Consider the following 17393-nt stretch of genomic DNA (forward strand, 5'->3'; position numbering starts at 1 on the left):
AATTATTTTTTTATCCTCATGCCTTGCATGTAGACGTCGAGATTTATTTGGGCATTCCGAAAGTTTAACTAATGGTGTTGGGAATGGTGGGGAACTTCCAATGCTTTCGTGGTGCGTTGGGAGCTCCTCTATAAAAAAGCCTATTACAAATCTATAAACCAAATTTAGATGAGAAAGAGACAGAGGGAGCTGAGAGACGGAGAAGATCGAAAAGAACAATTGCTTGTCGTTCAACCTCGACAAAGTCCATTAGTAGCTCGTCGTTGCCGTCTGCCACTGACTGCTTGTGACCCGTCCCTTTCCATCGTTGCCTTCTTCCGGTACGTATATGGTTTTTTTTTCTTTACTTTGGTTTATGGTTTAGAAATAAGGCAATCCAAGTATTTCTTCTGTTTTAGAGTATGAATCATGAATATTTGATTTTGTTCTTTGTTCTTATTGTTTTTAGTGAAAGGCCTAAGTTTATATGACTTTCCCTAATTTGCTTCGTGTGATTGAAGAAAAGGAAAATAGTTAGGGGAAGAAAGTATGGAATTAAACGAGAATTATGTAAAAGTTTTTTTTTTTTTTTTGGTATGAATTTAGGGATTGCAACTGTGTATATTAATTTGTACTTGAAATTTTATGATATTTTTAATGTATGTGAATATTGTTGGTGAATTTTATTATTGTGTACGTTGGAGTTAATTTTTGGTCGAAAATTTTTTGTGAGATAATTTGGACATTTGTGGTTGAGTGAGATTAATATTTTGTTGTAGAAGTGCAGGTTTGAGGCTAAATATTGTTGGTCGTTATTCTCCTTAACCTTTTTTTTGGTTAACTGGTGGTTGAAATTTTGTGAAATTTTTAAGGGAGAGGAAAAATAGAGATTTTTCATGGTGTGAAGAGGAACCTATTGAAGTTTTGTCCTTTATAAAGTTTTAGTTTCATGTTTTTGTTTGGGCATAAGTTTCGAAGACTTTTTGTAATTATTCCCTTGGCAATGAGTCTCCTTCTCAATAATGAAAATTACGCACCAAAAATAATAGAGATCGAAACTTTTTTTGATCCAAAATGAGAATCCAGTATCCACTCATCAAAAGCCAAGGTAATATTATCTCTTAAGATTTCTTCCTTTCCTTGAAAGGTTAACAGTTTATGCGTAGCTAATATTACTCACTTAGTTGATGATATATGTCTCTGATGATATTTTTTTTATATCATCTCAACTACATTATCTAACTTTCAATAGTCAAACCTATTTATGTTTTATGACTTTAACGATGAACAAAGGTTGGATCATGTAACGACCCAACTTTTTATACTAAGCTGAGATCATTACTACTCAAAAGAAAAATAAAATTTCTTAAATTAAATTGAAAGGTAAAACAAATGTTCATGGTCAAAACTTCAAATACTCATTTAAAATCATTAAACATACCTGGCGAGTGACAGAGGACTGTATTAGCCATAGGGTAAAAACCAAAAACAAAGACATACATCGTAAGTTAGTCTGCAGAACCTAAAAACTTAGGCTCTGATACCAACTTTAAACAATTAGATATTTTCAAAAATATCTAACAAATTCCAATCTCCACAAATCAAATATTTCAACAATTAAATCAATTAAACTTAAGATAATTAAGAATAAGTTACCTTAATTTAGGGCGTTACAATCTTCCCTCCTTTGAGAAACTTTCGTCTTCGAAAGTTCTAATCCTTGAATCATGGGTAGGGTAGTTCTGCTTGTGACTCTTCAACTGACGAGAGTTATAAGCAACTACCTTACCTTGCTGCATCAAAACACAACCCAGTCCTTTCTTGGAGGTGTCACTGTAGATCACCAAACTTCTACACCCATCTGGCACTGAAAGGACTGGTGCAGTCACAAGCTTCTACTTAAGCTCCTAGAAACCACTCTCACATGCTAGGCTTCAAACAAAAGAAGTCCTCTTCCTGGTCAACTGAGTCAAAGGACTGGCTATACAAGAGAAATCTTCCACGAACCTTCTGTAATAATAGGTGACTATAGAGAAATCTTCCACTAAACCCAGAAAACTACGAACTTCACTGACTGTAAAGGGTCGAGGCCAACTAGTAACAACTTCAATCTTCGCTGGGTCTACAGAGACTCCCTCACTAGATACGACATGCCCAAGAAAATATACCTTCTTCAGCCAGAACTCACATTTAGAAAACTTAGCGTATAGCTTATTAGTTCGAAAAGTCTCCAAAACCTGATGCAAGTGCTCTTCATGCTCAACCTCTATCTTAGAGTAAACCAAGATGTCATCAATGAAAACTATAAGAAAAGTGTCTAAGAAATCCTTAAACACCCTATTCATCAGATCCATAATACAGCAGGAGCATTATTTCTAAACCATAAACCAAAGTAAAGAAAAAAAAACTACGTATGTCTCCTAACAAGCCAAACAAAAACTAAGGATATAAAAGAATGAGATGATCCAGAGTCAAACAAAACAAATGCGAAGTGCCCCAAGATTCGAAGTGTACCTGTCACCATAGTACCAGCTTGCTCGGCCTCCTGACGAGTAGTGGCAAATACTCTTCCCTACTGGGAAGTGGAAGTCTGGTTTGAAGTAGTCTCAAGCAATTTATGAGGACAAAAGTCAGCTATATGTCTCGACTGCTTGTGCTTGTAACAAACTCCATTTCTTGCTAAGCAACGTCCTCCATTAGATCTTCCACAGCTACGATAGGCAGGTGGCTTTCTCAAAGTCTTTCCTGCAGCAGCAAGTTCCTAGTGGTGCTGCTGGAAAACACCTCCTAACCTCATATTCCTCTGTGGCGCAATAGTAGGTTGCAACTTAGCCTTCCTCTTCTTACCTGGGATTGACACTCTTCATGCAACCTTAGATGGATTAGCTCTCTCGTGCATACTCATATCCACTACTAGGCGCAGTGCATCAGCATGGGGGTTGGCCTGAAGGCTCGAACGAAACCCTAGAGGTCTAGTCTAAGGCCTCTAACAAACTTCTCGATCTTGACAGCCTCATCTCTTACTACATCAGGAGCAAAACGGGATAGTATATTAAACTTTGCGTCATACTAGTCCACAGTCATGTCGCCTTGCTTCAGATTTAGAAACTTTTGCTGCTTAGCATAACTCAGGCTGGTAGAGAAGAATTTTGCATAGAAGCTCTCCTTGAACTGCTCCTAGGTTATCTGGTTGACATTACCACCTAGTACCCTCTCAGCAGTCTCCCACCAGGTGGTACCTCTATCTTCCAAGAAGAAAATTGCGCACTGAATATTCTGGTCATTAGGGCACTTCATGTACCTGAAGATGGTCTCTATAGAAGTCAACCACATCTGAGCCTTGGTGGGGTTGTCCATAGACCCGTCAAATGTCTTGAAGTTGTACATCCTCAAGTCTCTCAGATGTTTAGCCTCTGCTGACAGTTGGTCTGGCACGATCTGAGATTCCACTGGGGCTGAAGGAGAGGCGGTTGGCAGCATGAAATGGTGCTAAAGCATCTCTCAGCATATTCTAGTATCTCTTCTCCATTGCAGCGAGGTCTGCTTAAGTGACGGCTGCAGTAGGATTGGCAGCTTGTACAGCAGGTTACTCTTCAGGCTTGATACGTCCAGCTCCTTTGCCTCCCCCTACCACCTTTGCTTGCACCTCTATGTGGCAACAGAAGTTTTCATAATGCAATCATAATATTATTTATGTTGGGGTTGATGCCCTAAATCTCGTGGTCTTGTAGTTTGTAATTGTATATATTATACAAACTTTTTATTTATCTAATAAAATAAAGTGTTTTATTTTATTTGACATTTAGTAGCATTAACTCACAAAACTAATAAACTAACATCCAAGGTTATCTTCTATAACCTAAACATGTCTGTGGAGACATACAAGTAGATCATGTTTAAGTGATAACCTAAATGGTCTGTAGTAAATGGATAAGGCTGGATACCTTATCCTAGTGACACTACGAATACGGTCTGCTTTGTAGTTGTTACAATTGTTCTAAAGTGCTACAAATGATTTAATCCTAATCATTCATGTCGAGACATTAGAGCGAGGGTATTCTATATAGAGAGTTTGTATAAGACTGGGCCATGAAATGAATAGTCTCTCTTATTAACACCGTTACTAGTTGAGACTACATTTCACCAGAATGACTATAGGTGACTTGACCTGAATCCTGAGTGAATTGTGAACTCCTGCCTATGAAGGCGATCCTTTGATTTATATGGGTGAGAGTGGCCTATGTAGCCGACTCAATATGCCTATCATTTTGGGGATTCGTCTGATTGGGGAGCTGGGAACACAGCTACACAAGAAGGAATTCACTCCTTCTCTATAGATAGAGTAAGTAGAGAAATTGCTCTCTTAAGGGTTGATTTCAAGACTTGAACAATGTGGAACCACACCCTCTCTTGGCCTGAGAGGAGTTCAGTTATAGTGGGACTATAATTATTGTTCATTATAGGACTTAATGGTACTTAAGGAGTTAGATGTAACTACAGGGGCAAAACGGTAATTTTTGACCTAGCTGTACTTAGGAGCAATTTGTGAAGGGTCATTGCACTATTGATTGGTTATATCTAATGGACAAAAAAATATATCTACAGTTAGAAGAGTGCAACTATTAGTCTTTAGTGGAATGACTAATAGTTAATGAATATAGATTAAATTTAATTAAAGAGTTTAATTAATTAATCTCATTTCATTGGAGCTTCAATCTGTAGGTCCATAAGGTCCCCTTGTTAGCTCAATAAGGATAAATGATAATCAAATTTATTTTGGTTTAATTTGAATTGTTCAAATTGATTAAAGGGAATAAATTGTATATGATACAATTAATATAATGTATTTGATACATTATAATGTAAAGTTTTTTATGAGAGAAGTTAATATTTGAATATGATTCAAATAATAATAATAATATGAATGAGATTTATAAATAAACTATAGGTTAAAATTGAATTCAATTCATATTAGAACTATAGATTATATGAGATATCTAAACCATTGGTTATATTATATATGATATAATATAAAGTTTATATTATATGAGATATAATATATTTGTAATTAAATTTATATTGACTTTATATTATATGAGATATAATATATATTAATTAAATTTATATTGATTTTATTTAATTTAATTAATACATATATATATATATTAAGGTTAGTTTATTTTCACCTTTTCCTCCATGAGAAGCATGTTTATTTTTTTCTTTGAATTTATTGGTTTCATAAATTGAATTTCACTTGCACGGCATTCATACGCTTTCGCTTTAGGAATTCCATTCCTTCAATTCATACATTATCTAATTTAATTCAGGCCAGGTTATAATCACAACATCATCATAAATAATCATCATAAACATAACTCAGTCGGATCTATCAGTCATCAACATAAACTACTCATGAATATCAATCATCATAAACATATACACATTATGCATATTAGCTACATAAGTGCATAATGAGAAAGTTACATGCAAGCTTTTACTTCAATTCGTAAGTCTAGTAGAAGAATCTCTTACCTGGAGATTAGCTTAATTCACAAAAATACACTACTGACAGCAAAATCAAGCTTCCTCAGAAAATCCTAAACAATAAGGATAAAATACTAAGATGATAATTTGCAGTTAATTTAGGATCCAAAAATCTAGTTAAGTTAACTTACCCAAAGTTGATGTCCAATCCAACTCAACCTTGATTTAGGACAACGTTCCACAGCTCACTTCCAATCCTTTAAGAAAAACAATTCAATTTAATCCAAATTAAATTATTTATGGTCCAACTAATTCTTTCTTGGGCATTAACCAAAACACAAATCAAACTTACCAAAGATATAGGTGAAAAGGCCAAAATAGGCTTGGCGGCTCAAAAATGGCTAGGTGACTCATCTCTGCTCAAGCTGAGACTAGAAGTGGCTCAAGTGTGGCTGGCGTGAGGCTCGCATGCGGCTGAAGGAAAAGGATGGCTCGATTAACTCAGGCATGGCTCGCACACGCAAGCACAGCACGGGCGGCTGGAGGACATGGCTCACACACACACGCACGACTCGGCGGCTGGGAGTGGCTCATTTACGGGTCAACTCGGATCTGCAGCTTGGCTAGGACGGACTAACACGAACCGGATCGACGGCTTGATCAGACGTTCGACGACGACGGTAGCTGACGGTTCGTTGACAATCGCTGCTCGGCAAAATGATACAACGAAAGACAACCGGCAGCGACAACTGATGAAGAAGCGACAGAAGACGACCGACTGCGATGGCTGACGACGGAGAAGACAAAACGAAAAAAAGGGACGGCGACGAACGAACGAAAATGGTCGACGACAAACAGACGCGGCGACTTGCATGACTTGGCTACCGTTCGATGATACCAACTGTTTAGACTAAGCTGAGATCATTACTACTCAAAAGAAAAATAAAATTTCTTAAATTAAATTGAAAGGTAAAACAAATGTTCATGGTCAAAACTTCAAATACTCATTTAAAATCATAAAACATGCCTGGTGAGTGACGAAGGACCATATTACCCATAGGGTAAAAACCAAAAACAAAGACTTACATTGTAAGTCAGTCTGCAGAACCTAAAAACTTAGGCTCTGATACCAACTTTAAACAATTAGATATTTTTCAAAATATCTAATAAATTCCAATCTCCACAAATGAAATATTTCAACAATTAAATCAATTAACTCCCAAATTAATTCCAACACTAATTAAAAAATTAAACTTAAGATAATTAAGAATAAATTACCTTAATTTGGGCGTTACAGATCAAACGTAGAAATAAATTGTTGGTTGAGTATAGAAAGGGAGTGTCCCAAATTTAAAAGATTCCAAAATTTCAAGTCAATGATTACAAATGTACAAGGTGTCCATGTAAAAAATGTATGAACTCAATTTGAGTATCAATAGAGGGTGTGGAGTGATTGTGTGTATCATGGAGAGCTAGTGAACTTGCATAGAGCTAGCAACCTTTTTTTAAGAAAATGAAATGTTGGATCTGCTTAATGATTTACAAGTTCCCATTTAAGATGACACTACAACGGGGCATTCTCGATGCACTAAAGCATCGAAGTAGGCTTCAAATACGTCAGGAACTAATTTTCCGATACAGAAGCGACGTCGAGAAGCGTGTCAGGAGAAATGTGTGGGAGACCTATTCCCGATGCTCTACCAACACGACATCGAGGGTGGATGTCTCCTAATGTCACTATTGCCAACATTGTCAAGATGTCGAAAAACGACATTCTCCGACGTTGTCTCGATGCAACGTTGGAAACAGTTTTCCTGATGCTATTTTAAGTGCGTCAAGAATGACTCCCCATTCTCGACATATATGCTATGTCGGGAAAGCTTTTAGAATTATATTTTTTTATTTTTTTTGAATTGTTTTTATTGAATAATCTATACTTTTTTTATTCCAATTAGATTTAAATTGAATCAAATTATAGAAAATAAGCAATAAATTATTAAATAATTATATAAAATACCAAATTCAAAAATAATTTCATATGTTTATGAATGTTCCAAAAAAGTACGTAATATAGTAAATGTTCAAAAAATTACATAAAAAACAAAAAACTACGTATGTCTCCTAACAAGCCGCGTACATCATTTTACACCAATTCCAGACCTACAATGATACAAAAGTAAGTTTGTTAGATATGCATATCATTGAATAATGAAATTTAGAAAACTTAATAATGAAAATATATATACGAATCGCAAGGGATTTATAAAAGCTCTAGCTTCTTTCACGTATTTTTTAAATTTTTAATTTTTTTATTGAAGATAGATAAACTTTTTTCAAATGGTTCGTTTTGGCTATCGTGCAGTTATGGTAACCTTTAGTTTAACTTAGCTTCTGAATTATGATGATTGGTTCTGGCTATCCTACAGTTATTGTAGCCTTTAGTTTAAATTTAGCTTTTGAATTCTAATGATTTGTTCTGGCTATCCCGTATTTTAGCCTTTAGTTTAAACTTAGCTTTATTGAAAGTTGTGAGATTTGGTAATTATAAGGTGTAGTTTGATCATGGAGTGAGTTTGAGAGGGGGATTGAACATTTATGTTTAATGTAGTTGTTACGTTGGATGGCACGTCGAAGTGAGTTTACGTGTAAGGAGTCAAGGTTTGGTGATTCTATTGTTACATTTCAAAGTTGAGAGGTTGGGTTGTTTTGAGTAGTTATATCATGCAGTGAGTTTAAGGGGGTGAGGGTGGGTGGTTTAATGTTACTTTGAAGGTTTCGGTGTAGTTGTTTTGTTGGGTGGCTTGCTGAAGTGAGTTTATGAGAGGTTGGGTACTCAGGGGTCGTAGTTTGATCATAAAGTGAATCGGGGGGGTGGGATTAAACGAAACTTTCAAGGGTTAAATGTAATTGTTACTTTCAGTGGTACGTCGAAAGTGAGTTTGTGTGTAAGTTGAGTCTCTATTGTTGGTTACATTTTGTAGAACGAGTGAAAGTTGAGAGATTGGGTACTTAGTGGTTATACTTTGATCACAGAGTAAATTTGAGGGTGTGTCTTAATTAACCGTCACTTTGAAGGTTTCAATGTAATTGGTACGTTAGGTGACATGCCAAAGTGAGTTTATGTGTAACGAGTGTGTATATTCAGTTTGAATGATTGTTACATTTATAGAAAGAGTGAAATTTGAGAGGTTGGGTACTTAGAGGTTGTAATTTGATCATGGACTGAGTTTGGGATGGGGGCTTAAACGACACTTTGAAGGTTTAAATGTAATTGTTACGTTTGGTGGCACGTCGATGTGAGTGTATGTGTAAGTTGAGTCTCTATTGTTGGTTACATTTGTAGAAAATAGTGAAAATTGAGAGATTGGGTACATAGGGGTTGTAGTACCTAAGTTTAGGTTTCTGACATCCATTTTGGTTTCTTTGAAGTTTAAATAATGTACTTTACTTTCATGTCATTCTAAGTATGGACATGTTCGAAGATTTCGTCTGGGACGATGAGTGTAACGCCTCGACAAATTTAATTTCCTTTTTATTACTATTTAAGTGTGGTTATGGAAAATTTGAATTTATTTGAGGAACCTTATCTTTTGATTTTTGATTAATTAAGGTTTGGAGTTTTTATTTTGTTTGGTTTTTAATTGTTTTATTTGGAAATAAATTGGTGAAGTTTTGGTTGTTAAGTAAATGTTGGTTGGTTAAGGGAGTGGTGTGAGGACCTAATTGAGGAAAAGAAGGAAAGAAATTTTCAAAAAAAAAGAAGGAGAACAAAAAAAGGGAATTTTGGTGAGATTTAGGGAAAGAGAGAGAAGATAGAGTAAATGGGTTTAAATAAGTGTTGGGACCCGTGTACAAAAAAGGGAGAAACTTATTTTTGGAAAAAAAAAAAGAAAGAAGAGAGCAACTAAAGAGCATTTTGAAACCCTAGCCGCCGACCTCTGCAAGTCGTCGCCGATCCGCCAAAGCCTAGCCGTCCCGCGTAGCCGAATCTTCAGCCGTCGAAAGCCCAGCCGCGTTTCGGCCGTCGCCCGAACCCGAAGCCGACCGCGTCCATTCACTCGACAGTCGCAGCTCCGCCCGCGCTCGACGAACTCCTGCCAAGCGCCGCGTCTCCTCCGTCGTCACGCCGTCGTATCGCACTTCGCGACCCGAGCTGCACCGTCTGCTGCAGTCATCCCGCGCTTCCGACCCGAACAAGAGACGCGCGCCTTCGACCCAGAACTCAACCCGCGCAACCGCTCCTCGTGCACCTGCGTAGCCGAGCCGTGCCCGCGTGCGAGCCAAGCCGCGCCTCCCTTCTGCCGCAAGCCGAGCCGCACGCGCGTAGCTTCTGTACTGAGCCGAGTTGTGCCTGCGTCCAAGCCGAGCCGGTTCCTGCTCCTCCAGCCGAGCCACCAAGCCTAGTTTGGCTCTTCTCCACCTAATTTTTGGTAAGTTGATTATTTGTTTTGGCATACCCAGCAAAGACTCAATTTTTGGACCTAAATAATTTAATTAGACTAAATTAAATTATTATCGCTTAAGGAACGTCTTGGACTGAGTGACCTAGAAGTGTTGGAAGTTTTTGGTAGGGGCTCAAGCATTTCAACCTCGACCGTGGGTAAGTCGCCTCCAGTAAGTCTTGGACCAAATTTACCCTCAAGGGAAAATTACTAAATTGTGAACTTTTGACCCCTTTAGGACTTGCGCCGCTTGAGGAAGCGTGTTGTTACTGTTAGGACTCGTCGAGCAATTCTCCAGGTATGAGACTTCTACTACTAGCTCTGTGATTAGGACCATGAGATCAATTGCACCTCTAGTCATGCTTGTGAAGAATTAGACTGCATAACACATGTAATTAATGATAGCATGATGTGATTGATGATGTGGTTACTTGATGGTTTGATGTTGTGATGATGTGACTTGTTGTAATTGTATGTTGGATATTGTGATGGTTTGTGAAATGGCGATTAGACTGGTTGATTACATGGTGATGCTATGTGCTTGTATGTTATGGTTAGGGTACTTGTTAGCTTAGCCTATTAGAGTCGTACCTGCATGGGTGTCCTTCGGAATCACCACCTATTTAGGACTGTGTGGTCCGACGGGACACCAGTCTAGCATGGATATAGATATGATTCGAGTGATCCGACAGGATCCTCGCATCCCGATTGTCTTAGTGTTACCCCCGGGTTCACTACAGACCAGCATGTCCTAGGTGCTCCTTCGGGACGCCGAAGATCAGATTTTTGTTCCTACGGGAGCGCATGTTGCACGTGTTCGAGAACGTGCCAGAGATTGGGTACCATTTATAGGACTCTAATAGGAAGCTAACAGGCACCTAGTGGGACTAGTAGTGGGTCCCTTACTGAGTATTTTATACCCACTCTCTTCATGTCATGTTTTTCAGGTAGAGGTCGAGGTAGGGGCAAGGGCAAGCTGGCGAGCGACCAGAAGTGACCGTGGCGAGCCATAGGGGTTCCTGCTTCCGCTTACACCTGTTTTTTGACGTTCAATACCTGAGTTTTATTTTTCTTCACTATTTACTATTTCATCTCTTTAAAAGTAGATAGGGCCCGAGTAGGATTTTAGTATTTAATTTTATTTTTGCATATTACCCTGATTTTATTTTCATAAATAAATTTCTGAAGTTTTATTCGTTTTTACTAAACTTATGGCTTAAACCATGTGTTTTACATTTAGTAATGACTTCGACTCAGTATAAGGAGTTGGGTTGTTACAGTTGGTATCAGAGCTTAGTGTTTTAGGTTCTGTAGACTGACTTACGATGTAAGTCTTTATTTTGTTTTGATCTTATTTTAACCCTATGGCTATACGGTCCTTCGTCACTCGTCAGGTATGTCTAAAAGCCTTGATAATGTTAAGATTTTAATCTTGCCTGAATAGACTAGACATAGAAATTTGAGTGTTATGTTCTTGTGGTGAAAAGTTTTTGTTGGTGAAATTAGGGAGAATGCCGCCACGTAGAGGTGCACGCCGAGGAGGTGGTAGGGGAGGCAGGGGAGCCGGTCGTGGCCAGCCAGAGAAGCAACCTACTGTGCCGGCGGTCGACCCTAACACACCGGTCACCCAGGTGGATCTCGCCGCGATGGAGCAGCGTTATCAGGACATGGTGCACCCTGCTCTAGCGCCTTTCCTCGCTGCCTAGCAGAACCAGGCCGCCCCTGTTCAAGACCAGACCGTCATTCCTCCAGCCCCGGTGGAAGCTCAGCCCGTGCCAGTTCAACTGTCGGCTAAGGCCAAGCATTTGAGAGACTTTAGGAAGTATAACCCTAAGACTTTCAACGGATCCATGGACAACCCTACAAAGGCCCAAATGTGGTTGACGTCCATAAGGACTATCTTTCGGTACATGAAGTGCCCAGAAGACCAGAAGGTGCAGTGTGCAGTTTTCTTCTTGGAGGTTAGGGGCACCGCCTGGTGGGAGACTGCTGAGAGGATGCTGGGGGCGACGTCAGCAAGATAACCTGGGAGTAGTTCAAGGAGAACTTCTACGCTAAGTTCTTCTCGGCCAACGTGAAGCACGCCAAGCTACAAGAATTCATAAACTTGGAGCAAGGCGACATGACCGTGGAGCAGTACGACGCCTAGTTCGACATGCTATCCCGTTTCGCTTCTGATGTGGTAAGGGATGAGGCTGCCAGGACTGAGAAATTCGTTAGAGGTCTCAGACTAGACCTTCAGGGCATCGTTCGAGCCCTCCAACCAGCCACTCATGCAGACGCACTACGCATAGCACTGGATTTGAGCCTGCATGAGAGAGTTGATTCATCTAAGGCTACCAGCAGGGGTTTGAGCCTTGGTCAGAAGAGGAAGGCGGAGCCGCAGCCTGCGCTGGCACCGCAGCGAGACTTGAGGTCAGAAGGCATCTTTCAGCGGCACCGTCAGGAGCTAGCAGCTTCAGGGAGGACGTTGAGGGAGCTACCTCCTTGTGGGAGATGTAGGAGAGTGCATGGAGGTCGTTGCTTGTTAGGGAGCGGGGTTTGCTTTCGATGCAGACAGCTGGGGCACACCGCTAACACGTGTCCTCGGAAACCCTTTGAGACGACACCGCATCAGCCTTCTGCTTCCCAGCAGGGAAGAGTTTTTGCCACTACCCGTCAGGAGGTCGAGCGAGCTGGTGCAGTGGTGACAGGTACGCTCCCAATCTTGGGGCATTATGCTTTTGTATTGTTTGAGTTTGGGTCGTCCCACTCGTTCATATCCTCTATTTTCGTTCGGCATGTGGGTTTAGAGGTAGAACCGTTGGGTAGTGTTTTGTCCGTTTCTACTCCATCTTGGGAGGTTTTGTTGTCTAAATAGAAAATAAAGGCATGTCGGGTAGAGATAGCCAATCACGTGTTAGATGTGACCCTGCTAGTATTAGACATGCAGGACTTTGATGTGATTTTAGGCATGGATTGGCTGTAAATTTCTAATACATATTATTGCATGTTTAGATATTAAACGGCCTTACCAATACAATTTGTTACACACTTTCTTTACTCTTGTCACAAAACAACATAAACAAATTAATTATAAGCTACCATAACTGAAGGATTGCAACAACCTTATGCTCCTATATGTATGTGTCTACTATGAGAGGTTTAGTTCATACCTATTTCTATGGTCCTCACAACTGCATCATTGGTTCAATCATCTTTTTCATCTCCTGTATTTGTGTTGCATGAGATTCTTCCATCTATTGTTTCATCTATTGTTTTGCCTCTTCAAATTCTACTTTCAACTTTGACTGGGATTCTTGAAATTCTTCTTTCAATGCTTGCATTTTCATAGCACTTGTTGCATTTGTGATGTTGAATATCCGATACTTCATTCAATACACTCTAGAAATTATGCTCATCATTTCCACCCCTGCATTCTCTAACTGTCGTGATTCCACTCTTTTGAGTAGCGCGACAATTATCACAAGCTACACTTTGAAATTGCATGCCATAATATTAAAAATAGAGACAAAGAATCACAAAATTTTCATGGAAACTCAAGTATCGTGAGAAAACCCATGATATTTTTTTCTTATTATTTTCTGATGATAAATAAGGTAGAAATCGAGAGAATATTTATAGGAAAACGATCATGATAAAATAAATAAAAAAAAATTAGGGTAAAGTAAATCTTAACTACCCATGGCCTTTCATTAAGGCCCAAGCCCACTATTTCTAACACTTTCCATCAAGTTGGGACATTGATATCAATTAGACCCAATTTGCTAACATAAAAGTAAAAGTTCTATCTGAGAACTCTCTTGGCGAGGACATTGGCAACCGGTTGGTATGAAGGAATGTACAGAATGCATATGCTACCATTGTCCAATCTTTCTTTGATGAAGTGTCAATCAATCCGAACATATTTAGTTCTATGTTATGGATGCCTTGTTATCATAAAATAACTTCATTGGTGTCTTAAAATTCTAATGACGAATAGACAAAACTTTTTAGAGCCAAATTTTCTCACATATCCCTAAACGTATAGCCTTGTATAGTACTTGGCCTCAACACTGCTTCTGGCCACAACTCTTTGCTTCTTACTCCTCTAAGTTACAAGATTTGCCTAGCCTGAATCAATAATAGCAGCGATAGTTTATTGTCTATTTTTCTGAACATCAATCCTTTTCTATGAGTTGTTTCTAAGTATCTCAATATGCTGTTTAGGGCTTCTATGTGTTTCTCATAGGGAGCCTACATGAACAGGCTTACAACACTCACAACAAAAGAAATATTTGGTCGATTATAGAACAAGTAAATCAAATTACTCACAAGGCGCTGATATTTTTGTTTACTGACTGGAACTTTATCATCTGAATTTTCCAGTTTATAGTTGAATTCAATAGGAGTATCAGCAGGACGACACCTAAACATACCTGTCTCAGTCAGCAAATCAAGGGTATACTTCTTTTGAGATACAAAGATACTTTCTTTAGATTTAACTACCTCTATTCAAAGAAAATATTTCAGATTTTCTAAGTCTTTGACTTTAAACTCATGACCCATCCTCTTTTTTAGTTGGACAACTTCAGCGTGGTCATCCTCAGATAGAACGATGTCATCAACATAAACAATAAATACTGCAACCCTTCCCAACCTTGGGGACCTTTGTAAAAAAAAGTATGGTCAAAGTGCCCCTAACTATACCCTAGGGACTTAACAAAAGTAGTAAACCTATCAAGCCATGCTCTAGGTGACTGTTTCAAACCATATAAAGATTTTTGAAGTCTACACATCTGATAACCGAACTGAACTTCATACTCCGGAGGAGGGCTATATTGGGTTCTATGTCCTAAACTTTGTAGATTGTAAATATAATCCATTGACTGTTATTAATAAAGTTTTATTATTATAATTTCAATAAACCATTATTGATTATATTATTAGTTTTGCTATAATAACCTAAATCTAGTAAACTAACATCCTAAGTTGTTTGATCTTTCTTGAATAGTTTGTAGAGATATATAGGGATCAATGTTTGATATATAACTTAAAGGGTCCATAGTATAGGAATAAGGTTGGGTGTCTTATCCTGGTAACACTATGGATACAACTTACGTTGTATTTGATATAAACTTAATGATTCAATGAGTTCGTGTAGGTGATATGTGAGTAAGGGTATCCTATGCAATGAGTTTACATAAGACCTGACCACAAAATAGTAACCCCTAGATGTAATTCCGTTTAACTAGTTAGGTTTATATTTCAATAGGATGACTAAGGTAACTTTAGTCTTAATCATGAGTGTATTATGAACTCCTAATCGCGAGGGATTGTCCTTTGATTTCTACAGGTGAGAATGGTCAGATTGCTGACTCAATATGCTTATCATTTTGGAGACAAGACCGAGCAGGAGCTGGAAATGTAATCGCACAAGATGGAATTCACTCCCTTCTCGATTTAGGGTAAGTAGATAAGTGTTTAATTAACTGGTGTCTCTAGGACGTGAACAAATGGCCCTACCCTCTCTATGGTACGGGAGGAATTCTGTTTAGTGGTTGGACCATAAATAGGTTGTTCATTAAAGGAGCACTGGTAGTTAAGGACTAGAAGTAACTCAAGGGTAAAACTGAAATTTGACCCAGCTGGTGTTATGCACACTTCTCAAGAACTTACTGTTATTGTTCTATAGTGAGAAAAGTTCAGTCGTGAGTCTTTAGTAGAGAGTACACACAGTAACGACCCAACTTTTCGGACTAAGCTGAGGTTACTACTTACTGCTAAGACTCGACAATAAAACACACAAACTTATAAAAAAAGATCTGTTTACGATTCATTAAAAACCTTCACTACATAAGAAAAGAAATTTTGGGCCCTAAATTAAATCGCTTTCCAAAAGTTCCAAAACATAATCCATGAAGTCATCAAAACAAAACAGAAAAATAGTTGTTCTAACCATGACTCCATTTAATAATTAAAAAAACAGAAATAACAACTACGTTCAGCGGAAGCAAAAAAAACTAGATGTGTCCATATGGCCTTCACGCATCCTTCTTGTCTCTCGCGTTACCTTTGCTTGAAAAGTTAAAGAGTAAAGGGTGAGTATAAAAATATACCCAGTAAGGGATCAACTACTAGGCTCGCTGCGGTAATAACAGTTAGCTTCCTATTAAAGGGTACCCTACATAAAACTACATAAGACAGTCTAGTGGTTCCGTAGAACGCACACATCAATCAGTCTAGTGATCCCGTAGGATACACAATTTAGTGATCTCGAAGGATGCACATATCAATCTAGTGATCCCAAATGATGCACGTATTAGTCTAGTGATCCCGAAGGATGCACGTATCAGTCTAATGATCCCAAAGGATGCACGTATCAGTCTAGTGATCCCAAAGGATGCACATATCAATCTAGTGACCCCGAAAGATACACGTATATGTCTAGTGACCCCGTCGGATATACATATCAGTCTAGTGATCCCGTTGAATACATGTATTAGTCTAGTGATCCCAAAGGATACACGTATTAGTTTAGTAATCCCGAAGGATGCACATATCAATCTAGTGATCCCGAAGGATACACGTATCAGTCTAGTGATCTCGAAGACCCGTGCTTGCAAGGTATACTACCCCATAGATAAAGCTCATCATTACCCCTCAGTCCATACTAAACCGTCTACAACAGTCACATTACACTATCGTTCAGCTAGCAGTTCAGTTTATAAGTTTAGTCAGTCAGACAGTTTACGTTTAGTTAATAGTCTCATATGTTACTATACATACATCCAATCCACACAATACTGTTACATTACCTAAATCCAGTCTACGAGTCAAATCATCACTTTCTAAATTCACCTGACAATCACTTCGTCTCAGTCCAAACCCTATCACAACTACAAGTAATCTATATTATGCATAACGTTCATATTAAGTCTACAACACAGTCCATCAGCAAATACACAACCTACACATGAGGTCCCGAACCCTTAGTCCATCAACAACATAACTCAATAATATGCAGCCCAACAACATAATTCAGCTATACATAACATCAAGATTTTCTTATTCCATTGACCTCACTATTTCAATTAACAGCACGACCCATCAATATAACTATATTACACAAAATATCCAGGCATCCGTACTCCATCAGCAGAACAACTCATTCACATACATACAAACTACGCATCACATTTTAGGCATCCAAGCCTCATCAACAGAACAACCCATTCACGCCTATATATATATAAGTTACAACTAACAATTGTGTCACCTTTAATCAGTCAAGAGTGCATGTTAGTGATGTTTTCTAGGCATACATGCATCAATCAGTTCAGTATAGTCTTCATATGAGTTACTACGTTTTCCGTCTCGATTTGGGGTCCAGTAGTAAGAAATTCCTTACCTGAGATTTAGCTACAATCCTTGTTCAAGTCAACGTCCAAACGAATCCACCTAAACACATACATAAGGATTTAAACGATGACACCACCAAAATCCACA

The 17393-nt window shown here is 38.5% G+C and overlaps 1 protein-coding gene across 1 annotated transcript; it reads left to right on the top strand.

Moving 5' to 3' along the window:
- Nucleotides 1-952: 952 nt before the first annotated feature.
- LOC127151235 (uncharacterized) lies at nucleotides 953-15647 on the top strand. Its single transcript, XM_051090677.1, has 3 exons — nucleotides 953-1087; nucleotides 11412-12598; nucleotides 15241-15647. Exons 2-3 carry the CDS (start codon nucleotides 12061-12063, stop codon nucleotides 15354-15356), a joined length of 654 nt encoding a protein of 217 aa, XP_050946634.1. The 5' UTR covers nucleotides 953-1087; nucleotides 11412-12060; the 3' UTR covers nucleotides 15357-15647.
- The last annotated feature ends 1746 nt before the right edge of the window (nucleotides 15648-17393 follow it).

Source organism: Cucumis melo, chromosome 10 (genome assembly GCF_025177605.1).
Source record: "Cucumis melo cultivar AY chromosome 10, USDA_Cmelo_AY_1.0, whole genome shotgun sequence".
Lineage (NCBI taxonomy): Eukaryota > Viridiplantae > Streptophyta > Magnoliopsida > Cucurbitales > Cucurbitaceae > Cucumis > Cucumis melo.